This window comes from Peromyscus californicus, unplaced genomic scaffold, assembly GCF_007827085.1.
Source record: "Peromyscus californicus insignis strain IS unplaced genomic scaffold, ASM782708v3 Scaffold_18__1_contigs__length_77618521, whole genome shotgun sequence".
Classification (NCBI taxonomy): Eukaryota; Metazoa; Chordata; class Mammalia; order Rodentia; family Cricetidae; genus Peromyscus; species Peromyscus californicus.
The window spans coordinates 60923133-60945537 of record NW_026294480.1 but is presented as its reverse complement, the minus strand read 5'-3'; the positions used below and the strand labels follow the sequence as shown (position 1 = coordinate 60945537).

Genomic DNA, 22405 nt, shown 5'->3' with positions numbered 1-22405 from the left:
CATGTGCAGATACTGTAACTGTCCCCAGGTCACAGATGTGAAGGTGTGAGCAGTTGACCACACTGCCTGAGTCTTGGCTGAAGTCGGTTCAGGGAGGAGACTGGAACTGTAGACACGGGGACATGAGCCTCCACATGAGTGTTGTAGCAGTTCATTGTTCTGTAGCAGCTGTTTTCTCCCAAATGAGACTGTTGTCACCAGGAGGATGTGGTGATCACGGCTGTCCTCTGGATGGCCTTGTGTTTCCAGTGTCTCTCATGGTGTTGAATTTGGAGAATTTGCGGAGTTCATTACTGTCCGAGTTTTTGTAGTGTGAGGGAAAGCCTGCTGGGCTCTATTCTTTGTTCGGTCCAATACGCATCCTATGAAGATGTGTGCGAAGTGCTAAGTGTGGTTAAAGGAGCTCACTCGTCTAGTGGGAAGGCTGTTTAACATAGTTTCCATTTTCTTTCTTTCTTTCTTTTGGTTTTTTGAGATAGGGTTTCTGTGTATAACAGTCATGTTACACAGTCCTGTCTGTCCTGAAACTCACTTTGTAGACCAGGCTGGCCTCTTAATTCACAGAGATCCACCTGCCTTTTCCTCCTGAGTGCTGGGATTAAAGGTGTTCACCATCACCACCCAGCTAGTTTCCATTTTCTATGTGTGGAACCCATGACAGATACAGCATAGGAACTGTGAAATACCCACACAGGCAGAAGGTAAAATTAGGAGCCCAATCACTACTTTACACATATCCACCTTGGGTCTTCCTCAGCTTATGAGAGTCTTGTAAGACCAGCAGGCGTTCATATCTGCTCTTCTGCAGCAAGTGTGTGATGGTTGGTAAAACACAGTAGGGCAGCGGCTCTTCTTGGCCACCACTGTTCACAATTATAGTAAAAGTCTAGAGCTTAAGGGAGAGAATAATGCTTGAAAAACAATTCTTGCTGGAAAGTAAATGCTGCTTGCTAGAGTTGTTCTCTGGTCATGTTTTTTTCTATATAGAAACAATTAATAGTTTCTCTCAGGTTGGCTTAGAAGTAATCAGTGTTTGACAGACCTCTAGATTAGACCTAAAGAACTTGTCCTTGCCACAGTTCTCCCAGCATCCTTTGGTCCACATACTCTCAACTAGGGTTGGGGGCTGGGGGGTTGCATGGCGTTCTGGCCACTTTCAGTTTGGAAAAGGGAAGGAGTTAAAAAACAACTGTGTTAGAAGAAGAAGACGTGGTTCATGATGCTGGCTTTAGGACCTGGAAAGGGGACTTGTCTCTCCTGAGCCTCGTAAAGAATGGGACTGTGCCTGTTCTTCAGTGTGGAGGGATTGGCAGAGCACATTAGAAGTATCACATTTACCCTTGCTTGTAGAAGGTGTCTTAAGTGAGTCACTGGTCCAGTTCAGCAGCGTATTCTTTTTTGTGGAACTTACTATAACTTTGTGATGGACAAGGACGAGCCACATTGCTTTTCACGGATACTGAGTCAGCCGGTATTTGAGATGACAGTCATAATTTGGGAGCAGTCGTCAGAGAGATGTCTCTCCATCAGTCCTGCAGACGTCCAATTCTGTTCTCTTCCGAGCTGGGGTCTAGATGAGGAGGCCACGTCTGCCGAAGAGAAGCCTCCGCCTCAGTCAGATGTGTCTTTGTGCTTCCTACAGATGGATGACAAGCTCCGCCAGAGCCCTCAACTTCTTCCCCGGAAGCTGCCCACCCTCAGGCTGACTCCAGCAGAGGAGGAGAGTAGTTCCCTGCAGCGCCTGTCACCCTGACGGCTGCGGCCTAAGTCTTAAGGTTGTCTGCAGTCGCCGAGTGCTCAGACCGAGTGCACGGAGACCCAAAGAACAGACGCTATAATGGGTGTAAGGAAGGCTTTACGGAAAGCAGAAGGAACTGTACGTGACTTCCTTTTAATTAGAGAATCTCTGATTTCCTCTTGGCAGTGCATTTTAAATAAAGGGGAATGCTACGCGAACTGGGTGGGTGGGTGGGGCAGATACATGGTACTGTATATTAAAATCCTGCCTTAATCATGGCAGATCTTTGCCTTTGGTTCAGGTGTTGCTGACTAAAAGCTGCAGTTCTGTTCTGAATGTGCATTTTTAAGTTATTTAAGTTAATTTTATTAACTTATTTTTCTTAGCCCTGTCTCAATACTTGATATGTGGCTTTTTGGCTGAGATCTTCTTTTTTGCAGTCTAATGCCTATTTCAGGAACTAGGAAAAATAGAAAATTATTTCAATAGAAAAGCCTGAATTTAACTTTAAAAAGCAGTGAGGAATGTGCTTTTTAATTATTCTCTTGTAAGTCTGATTCTTTGGTGGCTTAGTGCCACGTATGCAAGTGTTAAGGGTGGTTATATAATACGCACCTGATAGCACATGGCGGTGTGAATAAGTACTGCTGATATGTTTGCTTTAAGCTAGCAAAGGCGAATGTGGCAGCCTTAGACCTGTGTATTTAGACACTGATGCCCACTTGTCTCATTCTTGTATCGATTCCAGAACTGGAAGTCTAGCTCATCTTAGAGTATTCAGCTGAAACCCTTATTGCACTGTGCTCAGTTCACTGTTAAGCATCCTTGGGATGAGCTGCTCTGAGGGTCCTGGAGACACCTCCCACGTGCCTGGTCTCAGTGCTCCACACTTCATTCAGAACAGTTGGTTTCATAATAATAAGTGTATCATGTAGTCACACACTTTCTGACAAGCTATTATTTTCTGTGTATTTTTAAGTACAGTTGCAGGATCCAAAGGAATAAGTAAAAACTAACAGATTTCTGAGACAATTTATATTTATTGGTGGCTGAATGAGCTGTTCGAACATTTGCTGTGTGGTGATTTTACATGTAAGAGAGACATGCTTATTTTAGTGGCTGAGGTGCTTCTGTTGTCGAAAACCACTTCTGGGATTTTTAAAATGTAAGACCATGTTTTGGCCCAGTGTCTTACAAGATTACCATGGTGCTCAGCAAAGCTTCCCAGGTCCTGCAGAAACCAGGCTGCGTTGTCCAGAGACTGGGCTGCTGGGAGCAGAGTGAGGCTCAGCTGCCTTCGACCTGCGTCATCCCAGTTGGCTCTGTGCTGGGTGGAGGAAAGTCTTAGGTCACTGTAAAAACTGTTTCTTGAAAGCTTTAAATGAGTCACAAGGTGGTATTCACAGTCTTGTTCATCTTTTTGGGTGCATTTAGGTCAGGTACACATGAGTTTCATAATCCTTCTGTAAGAAAGGGGATGTATGTAAGTGAGTGTGTGCCTGGAAGTGTATGTAGGGTTGGGTAAGTGTGTGTGGTTGTGCGTGTGTGTGGTTGTGTGTGTCATTCATCTTCTAAGTCAAGTTACAGCAATCTGAAACCTGAGTATCTTGTTTTGAAAGTCATGATCAAAAGACTCCGTTGTCTCTAGGACTGATCTATATTGGAGATGGATGGTTAGTACATTAATCAAACGTCTGTTTATGCTTTAATCAGGGTTAGTCATTTTCAATTATGATTTAATAGTAAGCCTTCCAAGAAGTATTTGAAGTAGCTTACAGTTGTAAAACACATGTAAAAATAGGACAATTATTTTTGAAAAGTAAAAATTTCTAAGAGAAAGAACCGTATCAACACTACTAGATGTAAAATCAAGTATGAAATCTAACTGTGGGTGAAGTTAGAAGGTAATATTGAGTTAAGTTCTTCTGGTGAAACTGCTGATGTCTAGATTAAATATGTAGAACAGCAGTTCTCAACCTGTGGGTCAAACAGCCCTTCCAGGGGTCACATATCAGATATTCTGCATATCAGATATTCACATTACGATTCATAACAGTAGCAAAATTAGTTATGAAGTAGCAACAAAAATAATGTTATGGGTGGGGGTCAGCACACCACGAGGAACTGTATGAAAGGGTCGCAGCGTTGGGAAGACTGAGAACCTGGTGGAGAGGAAAGCAGCAGATCGTGTCAGAAGACCAGCCGAGAAGTGCGCTGTGGTGTTTTGTGTGCTGGACTCTTAATCAAAAGACTCGCCTTAGAATAACAAGCACTCGTCCTTTTTGGTGGAGAGGATGACTGTGAAGGGGTTTGTCTGCTTTCTGGTCACCCTGCCCAGAACTCTCTTTAGCCTTCCATTCTGTAGCCCACGTGCTTGAAGACCACATTTCGTAGATGCAGAACCAGAGTCAAGTGAGAACTTAGATGTTGGGTTCCTTCGTTCAGCTTTGTTTGTCCAAGCGAGAGAGTGATAGAAAACGGACTGAGCACAGGACGCTTTAGGACCAAGCACACAGAGAAGCTCTTAGAAGGAAATCATTTCTTAGACTGGACAAAGGGCCCATGTCACCCCCGTCAGGATGTTTGTGCTGGAAGCTTGAGTGTGCCGGGAAAAGTGGTCCGTGGCCTTGACCGAATACTGTGAGCCATTGTCTTCTGGAGGTAGAGGATAGTATGAAAAGAAGGACTCTGCTCATTTTTATTTTTGTTGATAGTACAGAGCTAGAAAAGTTGGTTTGCTAATTCCCACAGGTTAAAGATCCTGAATGAACACTGTGTCCCGGTGGTGACCTAACACTAAAGACATTGCAGACAAGGGAGATGGGAATTTCCCAGAACTTCGACCTCACGGGAGGGCCATATTAACTAACAAATCTCAGTTTCAATGTGCTTGAATTGTTTGGGGGTACCAGAGGACCCATTTTTTTTTTTTAAGCAACCATTTTTATTTCTACTTGTAACCCCTAACGATTTACTCTTGATAGATATAGTAGCACTAAGGAACAAAGACATTTATGTTGGAGCTAAGTTAAAAATTTTCAGAGTCTAAAAGTGGGGGAAATTATCAACAGAGGCAGAAACTGGTAATGGACTCTTGTAAGAAAACCACTTTAGCTTCGTGTGATAAAGTGGGATTTGAATTAGATAGTGTTTCTTTAGAGCCTCTTTCGAACATGGGCACCTAACAAGCTCGTTAAAAATATTTTTTCATGGGGTGGAACAGTTTTTTGACAGCCACAGCCATAACCACTCAAAGCCAGAATATAAATGTTTATGTATGGGCGGGGGCTGATAAGATGGCTCAGTACTTAAGAGAACTTACTACTCCTGCTGAGGACCTGAATTCAGTTCCCAGAACATACGTCAGGTGGTTACAACCTCCTATAACTCTAGCTCCAGGGGATCTGGTGCCCCCTTCGGAATCCATGAGCACCTGCACTCACAATGTGTATGTACCCCCCCCCCCATATACACATAATTGACAGTAAAATAAATTTAAATATACGTAGGAAGCTGAATGATAGAACCATGGGATATCTCACTTCTATTTTTGTAATGCCTTCAGAGTCTAATTATTTTTTAAAAAATTTTTTTTTTTTTTTTTTTTGGTTTTTCGAGACAGGGTTTCTCTGTGTAGCTTTGCGCCTTTCCTGGAACTCACTTGGTAGCCCAGGCTGGCCTCGAACTCACAGAGATCCACCTGGCTCTGCCTCCCGAGTGCTGGGATTAAAGGCGTGCGCCATCACCGCCCGGCCTATTTTTTAAAAAATATTTTTAAAGCAAACTTAATAGAGTAAGTTTATTACTATCTACATAAATGTGTCTTAAATTTTAACACTACAGACCTAGTATTTAGTTCCAAATGAGAACTACATTATATCTTGCTAAAATTTTTATTTCGTTCTTGAGTTTAAAGAAAAGGCAGCTAAAGTTTCTAACAAATTGTTCTATGACACTCTCTTCTGCCTTACCAAGAAAGTTTTTCTGACAACCTTACACGAAAAACTTCTTTTCCATAAAATAGCAAAGTGCTTATGATTTCATGTTTCTACTTTGTGTGTTTTTTCCCCCTGTGGCAGCTGGGCTCACATTTGAGGACAAAGTATTTTGAGACTTTTCTTCAGTCTCTGTGTGGTCATACCTTCTTGTCTTGCGTTTTTTGTTTTTTGTTTTTTCTCTGTATTCACAGTGTGGCGCTGTGCACACTGAGGCCGCCCTCTATCACGGAAGTGTGACATAGCTGTGCACATAGCTTTAAGGTCAAGGGAGTTTGTAATCGATTTTGTCTTGTTGTGGTTATTTTTAGAGTTGAAATCCTGAGCAAAGCCACAGCGATCATTTGAGTTACAATGATTATCCTTTGTGTATGTTCTTGGTGGTTAAAAAAAAAAAAGAATTCTATGTCCGTCCGTCCCCCCCACCCCACCCCACCCCCGCCTTTGCTGTTGTTCAGTTATGGGAAGTTTATATTTATTTCTTAGTGCTTACATATTTCTTAAACAAATTTGAAAGAAATCTGTGGTTACGTGCAATCATAGTGCAGTGGTTTCACCCTGAAAGGTTTTGTTGAAGCTTCATTGGATTTCAGAATGCTGATTTTCATAATGATGCATGCTGGGAAGAGTTTTGGTTTTAGTTTTCAAGTGTTTGTAAATAGTTGAGTGCAGAAGTTGCTGTTGGGTGTTGTAGTCTCCAGGAGCCCAGGCTACTTGTCGTACAGTTAGGACCGTCGTGACAGGAGCAATGGGGACTCTGGGAATTAAAAAGGCTTCAAAAATGTCTTTTGTCCTCCCCCAACCCCCGAAAGTATTCCATGGATTACTTAGTAGAATTAGCATTCTTGAACAATGATACAATAAAAGGGAGACTTGAGTTGATTGCTTGTGAATAGTGAGGGGTGTGTTGTGATAGACTCTTACTCAAACAGAACAAAATAGTTTCTTTAAAAGGAAAAAAAGGCTAGTTATTTTTGTGCTCTCATTATTATTAATTTAAAATTATAAGGTAAAAACATTTAGTTTATGCAAGAGTAGTTTCTAAAAGGGTGTTTGGCAGAATATATTCTTCTAATAAGTTTGGAAAATTCTGGATTAGGTAAAGCTGAGTTGCTGTAGGCTTTTCAGAACCTTTGATGTGTAAATGTGTGGCTTGGTTTCCAGCTTCAGAGATGGTTAACTTATTAGCAGAGAGGGCAGTCTGAACAAGGCTGCATGTGGACCCATGTAGAGAAGACAGTCTGAACAAGGCTGCATGTGGACACATGTAGAGAGGACACAGTCTGAACAGGGCTGCATGTGGGCACATGTAGAGAGGATGCAGTCTGAACAAGGCTGCATGTGGGCACATGTAGAGAGGATGCAGTCTGAACAAGGCTGCATATGGACCCATGTAGAGAGGATACAGTTTGAACAAGGCTGCATGTGGACACATGTAGAGAGGATGCAGTCTGAACAAGGCTGCATGTGGGCACATGTAGAGAGGATGCAGTCTGAACAAGGCTGCATGTGGACACATGTAGAGAGGACACAGTCTGAACAAGGCTGCATGTGGGCACATGTAGAGAGGATGCAGTCTGAACAAGGCTGCATGTGGACACATGTAGAGAGGATGCAGTCTGAACAAGGCTGCATGTGGACACATGTAGAGAGGATGCAGTCTGAACAAGGCTGCATGTGGACACATGTAGAGAGGATGCAGTCTGAACAAGGCTGCATGTGGGCACATGTAGAGAGGATGCAGTCTGAACAAGGCTGCATGTGGACACATGTAGAGAGGATGCAGTCTGAACAAGGCTGCATGTGGGCACATGTAGAGAGGATGCAGTCTGAACAAGGCTCTGTGCGGCCACATGCTTGTCTCCCAGGAGACATCATGGCCACTCCATTTAATACACTGCTTCCCTAACTTACTTTACTGTGGGTTTTTTTTAAGTGAGTGTTTTATGGGATTTGTGTTCTGAGACATTTACTTAGGAGAACATTGAGTGTTTTGTTCTCTGTGCTTATTACAAGGTTTCTGCCTTTGTGTGCTTCTCTGGTGATGGTGAGGGTAACTAGTAACTAGACGAGCTTTATTTCATTTCTGCGTCGGAACCAGCTCGCTCTGAGTGCTGGTGTAATGGTGAGCATCCAGCCACATGAAAAGCTTTGGATCTTAGTTCTGATGTTTAGTTCAGTTTTCCTCTCGCGAATTAGAGCACAGCCTTTTTAATCATGTAGTTTACATATCCCAGATCCTTGGAAATCACAGGAAATGACCTGCCAGAGTTTGCATCAGCCCTGAGAGCCATTTAAGGTGGAGAGGGCCATGCTGGCTGCTCGCTCTTGGGTCTGTGGCTGCTGGCATTTTGATCTGTGGAGGAGGGGTGTGCGCAGCCTTTAAGTTAAGTGCATAAAGATGAGCCGGGTGTCATATGATTTATTTTATTTTGTAAAATAGAAACTGTTTTAAGTGGGACTGAAGTGTTTGTAGCTTAGCTTTAGCTTTCTGGCAGATCAGCAGTGAAAAAGACAAGAACTATGTATGTGTGCTATTGACTCCATCTCCTCCAGCCTGTCTTTGAATAGCAAACATTTTTGTTTTGTTTTTTTTTGTTTGTTTGTTTTTTGAGACAGGGTTTCTCTGTGTAGCTTTGCGCCTTTCCTGGAACTCGCTTTGGAGACCAGGCTGGCCTTGAACTCACAGAGATCCACCTGGCTCTGCCTCGCGAGTGCTGGGATTAAAGGCGTGTGCCACCACCGCCCGGCTGAATAGCAAACATTTTTAAACATCTATCTGGTGTGCAAATACTGTAGTCTTTCATAAAGTAAACTATCAAAATCAGCAATGTCGGCCATGGTCTCATATTCTAGCCTTGCCTACTGTGAATGTATTTTACCTAGAGCTGATGTGTAAATACCCAGAAATGGAAATGATAATCATTGTTGTTAAGAATTTATTCTGATAAATGAGAAACTGGATATAATCTCAAAATAGCTATTTTCTCAATAAAATTTCAAATCACCTGAGTGGTTGTTAATTTTTGGTGTAATACTATTTCTTCATTGAGGGATTATTTGTTCATCCCTGGGATGAGCTTTCAGTGGTGGAAGCGGTTACCAGTGACTGAGCGCTGGGGCTCTGCTGCATCGGGCCTTTCCCTTTCTACCCTTCGTCTAGGGCGTGTGGACACCATTGTGAGCTTTGCACTCCATGCTGAGGGGTGGAGGTCTGCTTTCTAGGCCACTGACCTGCATCTGTGTCGACACCTCCAGCTTTTCAGGGTTGCTGCCTCTTCATCCCCAGTTCTGTCCATCTCTTCTTTCTCTGTCCACAGCCCAGCAATGTTCCATCAGCTGAGTGGAGACACTAAGAAAAGAACACTGTTTCAGGTTGGAGGGAAGATACTGTTTCTTGCTTGCACGTGTGTGTGCATGCAAGTGCATATGTCGGGTCAGGAAGTGAATAGGCCAGAAAATACCCTTGAGTATCATTTCTCAGGTGCTGTCCACCTTTTCCAGAGTCTTATTGCCCTGGAGCTCACCAAGCAGGCCAGGCTCTAGGCCAGAAGCCCCAGGGCTCCTCCCCTCCATCTTCTCAGTGCTGGGAGCTTACTTTGGGGAGGGCAGTTCTAGGATTCACACTTCAAAAAAGTTCAATCTTTTGGTATAGAAGAAAGCATTGGTGTTTCCCATACATCTCAGTCAGGACCAAATAGACTTTAGGTTCATTTTAAATGCAGAAGGCAAACTGACCTGAAGACTTGTCCCAGTCTTCCAGTTTTGATATGCATGATCCCAGTCTTCTCCACAAGAGGGAAAAATTGCCTTTTAACCCTGATAAACTATTTGCATTTTGAATCATACACAACATCTTGACCCCTGCTAAAATTGCTTAAAAAAAAAGTGTGTGTCGGGGGGGGGGGGGGGGGGTGGGATATAGTAGGTATAGAAATTAAGAAGAAAAAGAGGGAAGGATTGCACATGCACATGTATACAATCATGAATCAGTTACAAAAATGTGTAAAGATGTAATCATTGAAGTATGTGGCTGAGTGTGGATTCCTGCAAACTTTATCTGCCTCTCTAGTTTTGAAGCTGTTCGACTCACGTTCATGCCAGGCTGGATGCCCATCTCCTAGTCGGTGCCATGTGGAAGCCAGAAACACCCACACCTTTTAAAGCCATTTCTCTCCTGCTCCTTCATCTTTTGAGAAGGTTGCTGTGGTGGTACTGAGTGTGGACGGTTTTGAGCACATTTTTGGGGGGGTGTACAAGAGGCTGGGAGAGATTGCTCTCAAGGACCTCACAATATGAGATGAATGAATGTCACTTCAGTACGGGATTGTCTCGGTCTGACTTAGGCTGTTTTCCTTCATCCTGCTATAACTCTGTTTTGTGCTCAGCCTAGGTCATTTATAAATACAGGAAACCATTTCTTACCATTATTGAGGCTGGGAGGTCCAAGGTTAAGGGACTAACCTCTGTAATGGCCTTAGGCTGTGTTACCTCATGTTGGAAGAAGGAAGACCAGGAGAACAGGAAGGAGAGAGGGGGCGAGGGCTAAATTCATGCTTTTCTTAGAAACCCCCACAAAGAGCTAACCCATTCCTGTAACTCTAGCATTAGTCATTCGGGGGCCAAGCTCTCCTTGCCTAATCCCCTCCCTGAAGCTTCCAACTCTCAATACTACGGTTTAGGGATTAAAGTCCTAACTCACGGTCTTGGAAGGAAACAATTAAACCGTAACAAGTAGCCAGGACTTGCCCTCCACATGGCTTTACCTTCTGCCCCCAGACATAGTCACAGATCCTCCCGAAGGCAACGGATGTGTCTGCACATGTGGCTTTTATGTCCAGTCGTGCAAAGCCCTGAAGTCGAGGTTCATGGCTATGGGAAGCTAGGGCATCCATGCACTTACAGTTGGGAAGCTGGGGCGTCCATGCACTTACAGTTGGGAATGTGGGGCATCCATGCACTTACAGTTGGGAAGCTGGGGCATCCATGCACTTACAGTTGGGAAGCTGGGGCGTCCATGCACTTACAGTTGGGAAGCTGGGGCGTCCATGCACTTACAGTTGGGAATGTGGGGCATCCATGCACTTACAGTTGGGAAGCTGGGGCATCCATGCACTTACAGTTGGGAAGCTGGGGCATCCATGCACTTACAGTTGGGAAGCTGGGGCGTCCATGCACTTACAGTTGGGAATGTGGGGCATCCATGCACTTACAGTTGGGAAGCTGGGGCATCCATGCACTTACAGTTGGGAAGCTGGGGCGTCCATGCACTTACAGTTGGGAATGTGGGGCATCCATGCACTTACAGTTGGGAAGCTGGGGCATCCATGCACTTACAGTTGGGAAGCTGGGGCGTCCATGCACTTACAGTTGGGAATGTGGGGCATCCATGCACTTACAGTTGGGAATGTGGGGCATCCATGCACTTACAATTGGGAATGTGGGGCTTCCATGCACTTACAGTTGGGAAGCTGGGGCATCCATGCACTTACAATTGGGAATGTGGGGCTTCCATGCACTTACAATTGGGAATGTGGGGCATCCATGCACTTACAGTTGGGAATGTGGGGCATCCATGCACTTACAGTTGGGAAGCTGGGGCATCCATGCACTTACAGTTGGGAAGCTGGGGCATCCATGCACTTACAATTGGGAATGTGGGGCTTCCATGTACTTACAATTGGGAATGTGGGGCATCCATGTACTTACAATTGGGAATGTGGGGCATCCATGCACTTACAGTTGGGAAGCTTCAAAGGAATCAAGGACCAATTGAGAACTTAAATGATGAACATGCCCAAACTGGACAGAGCAAAGCCAGGAGGCATCAACCCTGTACAAAGAACTACAGGCAGCTGAGAAAAGCTAAGACTGGGAGGGGTTTACCCAGGGGAGAGCACACCAATTGGTTGTCCAGTGCCAAAAATCCAGCCCTGAGAACATACAAGTAACACATGAACGGAACAGGTTATATTTTAAAATATATGTGAATATGCATATGTGCATGCGGTAACAACTAGTAAAATGAGACCATGAATGTGAAGGCAAATGGGAAGGGTATATGGGAGAGTTTGGAGGGAGGAAAGGAAAGGGAGAGACATAATTAAATAATAATCTCAAAAATAAGTTAAGGCATTGACTGTCCTTGTAGCTGAGATGGAACCTGGGAGTGGAGGAGCAGGATGCTTCATCGCCTGTTTTGGGCTCTGTTAGCTGTGTGGTGGTGATTCTGTTGTCATAGTGAAGCTCCGAGGACATTTATCTGGGCGGGATGGGAGATGCCCCTATCCAACAAAGGAATGTCTGAACCCCGATCCTGGTGGGCTGCTGTGCGAGAACAGAAGACCTGGTAAGCCTTAGTCAAGTTTTACAGAACAGGAGCGGATGATGAAACCAGAGGACCCGCCAGAGGCTTTGAAGAAACGGAAGAGCTGCCTGCTGTCGGGAGAGCACTGGGTTGCAGAGTTTAGAAGCCCAGACTCTCTAGGTGGGAGAAATCAGTCTTGTAATAAAAAAGCAGAAGATGGAATCAGATAGGTAGGTCATCAAGGAATTGTTCAAGAAATGATTTAATCATGGTTAGGAGCTAAAGAAGAATGGGATAGAAAGACAATGGATTCAGAGTTTCAAAGCCAGGTTTAGTTTAATAGGCCAGATTGGTGATTTTCGGTAGTGGTGTAACTAGGTGGATGTTTCTTTGCCTTTTTTTTTTTTTTTTTTTTTTTTTTTTGGTTTTTTTTTTTTTGGTTTTTCAAGACAGGGTTTCTCTGTGTAGCTTTGCGCCTTTCCTGGAACTCACTTGGTAGCCCAGGCTGGCCTCGAACTCACAGAGATCCGCCTGGCTCTGCCTCCCGAGTGCTGGGATTAAAGGCGTGCGCCACCACCGCCCGGCTTCTTTGCCTTTTTAACTTAGTAAAGTGTATGGGATAATGGGGCCGAGGAGATCACTCAGCTGACCAGGTGCTTGAGGTACAAACACGAGGACCTGAGTTTGGATGCTCAGCATCCGCATAAAATGCTCATGTCTGTTACCCCAGGATTGGGGGTGTGGAGACAGGAGGATCCCTGTGGCTTGCTGGCCAGCCAGTCTCGTTGGACGGGTGAAGCTCCAGGTTCACTGAGGGACCCTATCTCAAAAAGTTGAAGTGGAAAAGCCATCGAGGGAAACATTCAATGTCGATCTCTGGCTCCCACTAGCATATGCACCTGCACCACACACACACACACACACACACACACACACACACACACACACACACACACACACACGATGCATAGGACTGGCATAGGATACTAATAGAAAAAGCCCTTCTTATGAATGACTTTGGTTTACTAATTGGTATCTGTTTCTCCAGTCTTCTCCTCTGCTCCTCCTCTTTTTTTCCTTTTTCTCCACCCCTCCTCTATATATCATGATTTCATAGTATTTGCTATTCTACAATAGACTTTTCTCTTAATATTCAGAAAGTCCTTATAGGCCATTAAATACACCCAGTATTCCTGTGGTTTTCAGTGGCAGAGTGGGGTTTCATTATCTGGTTGGTTCCTCTTACAGTGGTCCTTATTACCTGTAACTAAACTGTTTCTCCAAAAGATTGTACCACTTTACATCCCCTGCAGCCCTGTATAGCAGAGACCATGTTACTGCAACTCTACCAGCTTCAAATATTATTTTTCTTTTTACTAACTTGGTAAAAGGTAGCATATAATTATTTAATATATAGTCTCAATAACTAAGAAGATAGAATATTTTTCTATGTGCCTGTTCTTTGAAGGTCTGTTGTAAGTTACTGCTGTGTTTTGGATATTGAATATATTCAAGGCTTGTCTTGGGGCTGGTTCCATTGGGAAGCAGTGGAAACTTTAAGGGGTGCTGCCTGCCAGGGTCTTAGATCATTAAGCCCACACCCTTAAAGGGGACTGTGGGACTCTAGTTCTCTGCTCCCTTTTGATTCCTGCCCACTGTGTGCTCTCAGGGGGATGTGTCTGTGTGACATGCTCCACACACAGCCAAGTCCATAAAGACTTCATGGATAGATACCTCAGACTCCAGCAGCTAAAACGAAGCCCTTCTCTTTAGGAACAGATCATCTCCAGTGACAGCAAGCTTGAGTGTCTGTCCATACACATCCTGCAGCAAAGGCGGATCACCTAACCTCCAAACTCCTGCTCTGCCAGCTGTTCAGTGGGGTTTCAGTGAAGAACTAATGGGCTAATGCATATTGCAGGTCCAGATGTGGCAAGTGCTCAGAGATGTTTTTCTCTTCACCCTCTTGACTGGCTAGATGCCTCTTTGATCAGGATGCCTCTTCGAGCTCTCCAGCATCCAGAGCTCAGCACAAAAGAAGCTAGAGGAGTTCTGGGTGTTTTGTTTATTTTGAGACAAGGGCTCACTCTGTAGCCTGGCCTACACCATCTGTCTACCTCGTTTTCCTGAGTGCTGAATGACAGAAATACACCATTGCATTAGGCTTTGAGGTTTTTGAGAAAAGAATAAGATTTGAAAACATGTTGAAGCCAAGAGCCAGTGAACCATGAGAGACTCAGTGGCTTCCTCAGATTCTCGCTGTTAACGTGAAATATTTGAATCATATTCTTGAAGATTTACCAAAACACCTCGCTAATGGGTGTAAAGCACCTATGTTCAAGGCTGAATCTAACCTTTAAAAGTAGGGTACTATTTTTCTCTTTGCAAGCTAAGTATTTTAGGTATACTAGGACAGATGACTTATTAAAGGAATTAATAATTGTTTTTTAAAGTGGGTACTAACTCAGTTTCTTCCCTTGGAGATTGTTGAGGCTCAGACTCAAGTCCTTGCACATCCTAGGACATCAACAGCCCTTCTAACTCATTCAAAAAAAATCATGAATCTGGATTTCACATATTTAGATTTGTCCAGACAGGGAGCATAAGACTATATGTGCAATAAGAGTGTAATCCTATAAAAGAGGTAATAACTGAGAGCAGTCCTGAGAGGTAGTGCTTCAAATGGGGAAGAAAGAATTGGTGTCAGTACACCAATTGCACTCAGTACAGCCTGGACTAGCGGGGGAGATTGATTCAGCGTTTTGCTAATGAGAGCTGCAGATGGCTTTAAGTTGAGAGGTATTGTAAACAGCAGGGATGACTGAGAAGTGATACAAGAGGCTCTGGAAAGGTTAGGAACATGGACAGGAAATCAAATGATTCAGCTTGGAGTAACGCAAGCCAATCTGACATCTGGGGCCAAACAAGAAGAAACACAGATATTCAGCGGAAGAGAGAGACATGGAAAATAGTCATCTCGAAGGAAAATGGAGGGGCATTAGGCACACACTGGGGAGAGAGAACTAGACGTTGTTCAATCCCCACTGTCTGTCTAGTGCTTTGCTTGCTGAGTTCTTGACCAAGGTTAACTAATTCTGCATGTAAAACAAATAATAGTGATTTTCTTAAAGGATTACTCACAGGGGCTCATGACTTAATAAAATAAAAGGCCAGTCTCCCTCTAGCTGTTCTTAATGCTGCAGAAGGTCATCAGGATAAGGAGTTATTGAAGTGACAGGAATTTAAAAAAAAAAAATGGGTTAAGTAGGAGAGGTCACTTACCACACACTTACCAAGCTGTTTCTCATCCAGTCACACTTCCAGGAATACTGAAACAGCTTCCCAGCTATTCCAGGTACCAGCAGCATCCTGGCTTGGGAGTCTGGCTAAAACAGAAATAAGACATAAGTCTCAGGACGGCTCTACACAGGTGATCTGTGTTTTCTGGTGGAGTCCCTCTTCCCATCTTCAAGTGCCCTCATGTTAACCCCTGGGAACAGTTTCCATCCCAGTCATTTGCCCGGCTTTCCTGGCATTCCTTATCTCCCTCTTAATACAAAGGTATAGTGAGTGTCTGTGTTTCCTCTAGATGTCAATGAACTAAATCAAAATCACTGGTGATACTGGTTAATTTAGGACTCTCCAATTTTTTTTCCGTTATGGGGATTTGAAATATTGGGTCATAGTAAGGATTGTATGGAGGTAAGAAGGAAGAAGATGGAATTCTGGGAAGGACACACCCTCAGCAGACACTATCGCCTGCATCTCTTCCCCGTCCTGAGAAGAGCAGAGCATGAAAAGGAAGGGTACATGGAAGGAACTGGTTGGAAAGCAGACACTTGTTCTAGCTTGTGAAACACATCATAGCACAGACCGGAAGTCGGAAGCTCAATGTATCATTTGTTCCTGGTAATATTTTCCCTTTAACACCTGTGTATTTGCCCATTCTACACCCCAGTGAAGATACTGACTCAGCCCTTGTGTGGAAAGAAGCTTGTTGTAGTTGAAAACTTAAAGAACTCGTTCATTCATTCATCTAACAAGTGTCTCCTCAGTGTCTCTAGGGTCCTAGATCAGGATACTGCTGTGAACACAGAAAGTCTCTCCAGCCTTGTGGGACCGACGTTCCAGCAGGGGGAGACAATTAATAATGAACATAATAAACAAGCACGTTGCATAGGATAGCGAACATGATCGGTGCTAGGGAAACAAAACAGGGCAAAATAAAGAGTTGGGGAGGCTGGGATAGTAAACAGGACAGATGTCATCATCATTTTGAAGAAGGCATTTGTACAGACTTGAGATTAAAGTGTGGGGTTGGCCTTCTTGATAGCTGATGATGAGCAATGTCATTCAAGAGGGTGAATGAAAATAGATCTTGTGTGGCGTATTTGAGAACCAGCGAGGAGTCTAGGGTCTTTGGAACAGAGTGCATGAAGATATAAAGCTTATAAGGTCACTGAGTCAAGGAGTGAGAGCAGACCAGGCAGGAGGGTGAGAGCCTTTGTAGAGCTTTGGCTTCCCACACCCGTGTAGTGTGTGTGTGTGTGTGTGTGTGTGTCTGTGTGTCTGTGTGTGTCTCTGTGTGTAGGCACATGTGAAGGGTGTGCTCAACATTAGGTATCTTTCTCAATCACTCTCCACCTCAGTTCTGAGACAGGGTCTCTAATCGAACCTAGAGGTTCCCAGTTCATCTGGATTGGCTGGCTGGCAAGCGACAGGGATCATCTGGTCTCTGACACTCTAGTACTGTGATTACAGATTTGTGCTGTTGTGCCTAGCTCTTTGATGTGTGCTGGGGTCCACCACTTAAGTCCTTTCCAGTTATGTGCTCTTCTGACTGACCCTCCTACCATCTGATCACTTTTTAAAAAAGGTTTACTTCGCCGGGCGGTGGTGGCGCACGCCTTTAATCCCAGCACTCGGGAGGCAGAGCCAGGCGGATCTCTGTGAGTTCGAGGCCAGCCTGGGCTACCAAGTGAGTTCCAGGAAAGGCGCAAAGCTACACAGGGAAACCCTGTCTCGAAAAACCAAAAAAAAAAAAAAAACAAAACAAAAAAAGGTTTACTTGCGCTGGGGTATTGAGGACAGATAAGCGATTATGAAGGAATGGATGTTGGGAGTATATTGCAGTAGTGTAGAGCCAAGAGTCAGCGGATGAAGAAGTGGTAGCTGAGGCGGGGCTAGAGGGATATTGCATGATGATTATATATGATTATTATATATGATGATTGTATATTGCCAGCACCATGGAGATCTAGATGTACATTGTAAGACAAAGAGAAGAAAGATGATTTCAAGATTTTTGGCATGAGCACTGGATGAATCAAGTTGCCTTTAACTGAGGTGGGGGCAGGGAGTGGGGTAGGCGAGTATGAGCATCACAGCTGTGGAAGAGGGACTGGGAATCTTCTTGACGTGTTGTGTCTGAGGTGTCCACTTAACAGCCAACAGCAGATGTTGAGTGAGCACAGTCCTGGAGGAGTGAACTGGAGAGCCATCGGGGCAAAGAGGTCATTCAAAACCATGAGGCTGGAGGAGATTTTTCAAAGATTTGAATTAACAGCAAAAAGTGATCCCTGGAGTGCTCCAGTCAGAGACCATGGAGAAATAGCTGAGGATACCTGAACCCTAATGCCAGTGAAGATTGTGCTGGGAAAGAGGACGTGACTGGCCACATTGGGTGCACCCAAAGGGGCTCAGCAGATGAGGCCTAAGACGTGGCTGGCCACATTGGGTGCACCCAAAGGGGCTCAGCAGATGAGGCCTAAGGCTTGGCTATGCAGTTCATCAGTGACCTTGGTGAGCAGTTTTGGTGTCGAGGGTACAAGGATAATGGGAACAGGCTTAAGAAAGAACAGGAGGAAGGGAATGAACTTGAGGAATCATCTCACCAGGAGCACCAGAACAGGGCTGGAGTGATCTCTACAGGATGTGTGTATTTTTGCCAGGAGGCAGAGCAGCCACATTTGAGAATTAGAGAGTCATCACTGCAGAAAGTGTTGAGAGAATTCTGTAAGGAGTGAGGATGTGTTGGGGAAAATGCAATATTTGAACGTCAAAGAATCATCAGAAACAAACCAAAGCCTTGGTGTCATCCTCTCTCTAACTGTTTCTAGCCAGTAAGTCACCTAGTCTCTTAGGTTCCTCATCATGGATTTTGCTTGAATAGGAGTTGGTCACCTGCTGCAGGACCCTGGCTGGCTTTTGGTACCCTGGGTCCCTGAAGCAGACATACCATTAGTCCCCCAGCTTCTGCAGAGGGTTCTGCCTTCCCAAGCTACTCCACATTATTCATCTTTCCAAAAGATGATTGCAAAGTGGTCATCCTGCATCCTTGTTTGGTGCCCTTAGTGGCTGCTTATCACACGTCTAGAGACATCTGATTCTCTTGGTCTAGCCTAATGATGCACCCACCTTCCGGCTTTACCAGCCACAACACCCCCTTGATCTACAAACACTCCATGCTTTCCTTGAGGTCTTTGGATGAGAAGACCTCAGTGATTGATAGAAGCCACAAAATCAGCTTAAGAAGATAAAGCAAACCATTTGATGATAAAGTTCCATTAAACCAGAAACAGAATCCCCGCCTCTTGGCTCCCATATTCCTTGTGTTCATAGTACACCAGATATTCTTATCTCCTCTTGTCTCACATACGTACGTAACAACACAGCACACAGAAGGCCACAAGGATTCTCAAAAGTCAACCCTACCTTTCTTCTCCTCCTCTTCCTCTTCCTCTTCTTCCTTCTCCTCCTCCTTCTTTGTTTTTTGAGACAAGGTTTCTCTGTGTATCCCTGACTGTCCTGGAACTCATCTGTAGACAAGGCTGACCTCGAACTCACAGAAATCTGCCTACCTCTGCCTCCAGAGTGCTGGGATTAAAGGCATGCGCCACCACCGCCCAGCTCCTACCTTACTTCTTTATACCCTTTCCCTGGCTTTTTCTGTACCCTCAGCTTTAAGCACTAGCTATGTTGAGGCCTTGAAGATTGACATTTCCTGCCCAAGCATCTCTTTTGAGATCTGAATCATAGCCAAAGATAGATACTCCGGAGGTCTGTAGCAATCCCAGGCTGGTTGCTAAGCTGAACTCTGGTCTTCACCACCCAGATACTTTTTTTTCTTCTCTCAATAAATGTCAAGCTCTCAGTTAGTGCAGCTCTTCCAGAGCTGTCTTGAATGGTTGACCAGCAAGCCACAGGAATCCTTTCTAGTGCTGGGAATACCATGCAGGCTGCTGCATGTGGCTTTTTATGTAGGTACTGGGAATCCAGACTCATTTTCTCATGCTGCGGTGATCACCCCGGAGATCTGGAAGGTTACTTCTCTGTTTCAGTTTGCAAGAAAATCTACTTGCAGAGCTGGGTGTGGTGGTGTGGAGGCAGGAAGATAGGAGTTCAAGGTCATCCTCAGCTACATAGTAAGTTTGAGGCCAGCGTCGGCTACAAAAGACTCCATCTCGATCACTCTGTACCCCAGCAATCAAAAAACAAAACCTACATGCTCACAATGGTCAAAAAGGTTCATAGATTGTAAGTTGTTTAATCTTCACAGCAAATCTTTGAGGTAATGGCGATGATTATCACTCATTTTGTCAAAGTGGAAACCAGGGCACAGTGAGGCTAAGTAACGTGCCCAAAGTTACACAGCTTTTCAATAGGATTAGAAAAAAAATGGCCACCAAAGGGAGTGGCACTATTAGGAGGTGTGGCCTTGTTGGAGTAGGTATGACCTTGTTGGGGGAAGTGTGTCACTGTGGAGGCTTTGAGGTCTCCTTTGCTCAAGCTTCCCTCAGTGTGACATTCAGACCCCTTCCTGTTGCCTGTATATCAACCCGTAGCAGCTCCTTCACCAGCACCACATCTGCCAGTATACCACCATGCTCCCCACCATGATGATAATGGACTAAACCTCTGAAACTGTAAGCTGCCACCTCTACAAGAGTTGCCATAGTCATGGTGTCTCTTCACAGTCATAGAAACCCTAAGACAGAAACTCAGGCCGTCTGGCTTGGACATTCGTGGACTTAACCTGAACTCATTCATCTTGCCAAATCTTTTGACTCACCCTTATATACAACCTATTAGATGAATAATCAATTCCATCTCTAAAATGTCCCAGACTACTGACTGTCATAGTAATTCCATGCAGGTCCCCGTTCTACTGAGTCCTGCCTCCCCAGCTCTCCCCTGGGGCTTTCTTCCCAGGAGAGCCAGGCCTCAGCTTTATTGTAATTCTTTTCCAGACTGCCTTCCTTCCTGGACACGCCCCCCCCCATCTGAATTATATTCCACTCTCGTTATTCTTTTGTTGTATTAGTCTTTTCCCCCAGTTAAATTTTATAACGAAAATGTTGCATTTGTGTATCTTTTTAAGTAAGCATCATGAAGGCAGAGATCTTGATCCTTTCCTCCTATCTGTCTGGCACTGGGCACAGAGCTGTGTACATAGCAGAAACTCCATAACACTGGGGGATGGACTGAAGGACCAGTCCATAAACAAGAAATGACTGTAGCTTTTACGTTTTATCTCTTTAGGATGAGCTACCTACCTAATTCATACATGAGTTGTATGAACTAGTGAGCATTACACAACCCATGCTTTTGAAAAGCAAAATTTATTTCCATCATTTCAGTGAAAGACACTGGTAAGTGTGCCCCTGCCTCTCTAAGAAACTCCACCCTGACTTTCACACGCTGCTCAGCACATCAGACCAAGGATGGGAATTGATTCCAGCAGGGCAAATTGATCTCCCTGTTCAGAATTTAGAATCAGGAAATAGACAAGCAAAAACAGGTCTGCAAGGTATCCTCATTCATCCATTCTTCTGGTATTTTTTAGCATCCATAATGAAGTAAGCACTAGAGACATCATGACGGGCATCTCTCCTGCAAGGCGTTTTATGGTTCTGGAAAGAATCCAGGAAGTAAAGCTGCTAATGCAATGCAGCCCTTGAAGTGCTGTGATGGGGAGCACAGGAATGCACAGGGTCTCTATGCAAAGAGGGAGGGCAGAGAAGGCTGTGCAGGAGAGGGGACATCACAAACTCGGGGTGGGGGGGAAGCTTAATAGATCCAGAAGGGGGTAGAGATGAGGCAGAGGGAAGTCTGTGGAGAATAGAAAACTTAAGCAGTCTACCCAGTCTGGGTACCAGAGGCGAGAGATGATCCTGGAAGAGGAGAGAGGTCTCCATCAGGAAGGCCTTGTCAGCCTGACCCAAGTTTAAAATTTCTCCTAAAGACTGTGAGGGCTATTGATAAAGTTTTTAGCCAAAGATTAATAGATATATTCCTATAGGTGCTCTGGAAAGATCCTTATGGTCTTGGTGAAGAAAGATGTGTCAATGAAGGGATGGTTGTAGAAGTCTGGACCAGAAATGATAATGACAGGGATAAGGTGGTGGCAGTGGAAGGTATGACAGATGACAGAAAGCAATTTTAGGATAGAGAGCGGAAGAAGAGGTGCTAAGGATGATGCCAGGCTTGAGGCTTAGAGACTCAAGAAAGAGAAAAGGGACTCATGGGATAGGAACACACAAGGGAATTCAAGGAAGAGGCTGGGTGGGAGCTGTGGATGTAAGCAGTGTTTGCATAGGATTAACTCAAGCCTTTGTGGTACACAGTTCCCAGTGAGGAAGAGGAGCCTTCAAAAGAATCAGATGAGAAGTGTCTAGAACACATTTGGAAACTCAAGAATGAGTGACGTCATGGAAGCCAATGAGTGGAACCTTTTCTGGAAGGTTCCGAAGAATGTCAGCAGTCTAACCAAAAGACCCAAGCAAGGACAACTTCCAAGTAATTAGTTGCTGGTGGAGATTTGTTAGGGAAGTAGTACTAACCATTTCTAACAATCTCACCACAGTGTGCTTGTTTCAGGAGTGCTAAGGCGCTTGGCCTGGTGCGTCACAGCAGATTCCTGAGGAATGGCTTCACCAGGGCGTTCTGAGTTTGGGTTTCAAATGTTGTTATAGGGCAATCTGTAAAGTGCACTTGAATGTCAGAGTTGAAAATGTGGGAAAAAAAAAGTAGACATAAGGAAAATTTATTTTTAAAAAGTGTCTTTTCAACTTGAAGGAGACAAGTAGCAACCCACTAACTTAGCATTTTGTGTGCGTTTATGACCTGTTGAGAAGTGCCAGGAAGTGAGTGGTGAGCAAGGAGAAAACGATGTGGCCTGTTTGTCATCTCTCAGAGTGTCCAATTGCTGAAGGCCACTCTGTGATCAAAATAGAATTTTCCTTCCTCGGTAGCCATATGTCGGGAAGAAGAAGCAGGCCACGTCACATTCATTAAACAACTACACACAGGAGCCAGTGTGTAATCACTCCCCCCCCCCCCATTTTATTTTCAACAGTTTGAGTG

At 44.5% G+C, this 22405-nt stretch overlaps 1 protein-coding gene and 1 long non-coding RNA gene across 5 annotated transcripts in view; one reads left to right on the top strand and one right to left on the bottom strand.

Moving 5' to 3' along the window:
• The window catches only part of Mtx3 (metaxin 3), a 104118-nt gene that overhangs the window by 6724 nt on the left and 74989 nt on the right, over positions 1 to 22405 (top strand). For 2 of the 4 annotated variants that reach the window (XR_008219600.1, XR_008219599.1), the window contains exon 9: positions 1643 to 1876. Coding sequence is in view for 1 of the 4 variants with exons in the window: in XM_052743571.1 (XP_052599531.1) it covers positions 1643 to 1753 (111 nt within the window). In the remaining 3 variants the exon portion in view is untranslated. Of the gene's footprint in view, positions 1 to 1642; positions 1915 to 22405 lie in introns of those variants that run through there. The other 2 variants (XR_008219601.1, XM_052743571.1) reach the window with 2 other exon arrangements.
• LOC128113707 (uncharacterized) lies at positions 11491 to 21061 on the bottom strand. The gene is made up of 3 exons (XR_008219602.1): positions 18755 to 21061; positions 15334 to 15426; positions 11491 to 12060 (listed from the first exon to the last, which is right to left on the bottom strand). It is a non-coding gene; the product is annotated as an uncharacterized LOC128113707 (long non-coding RNA).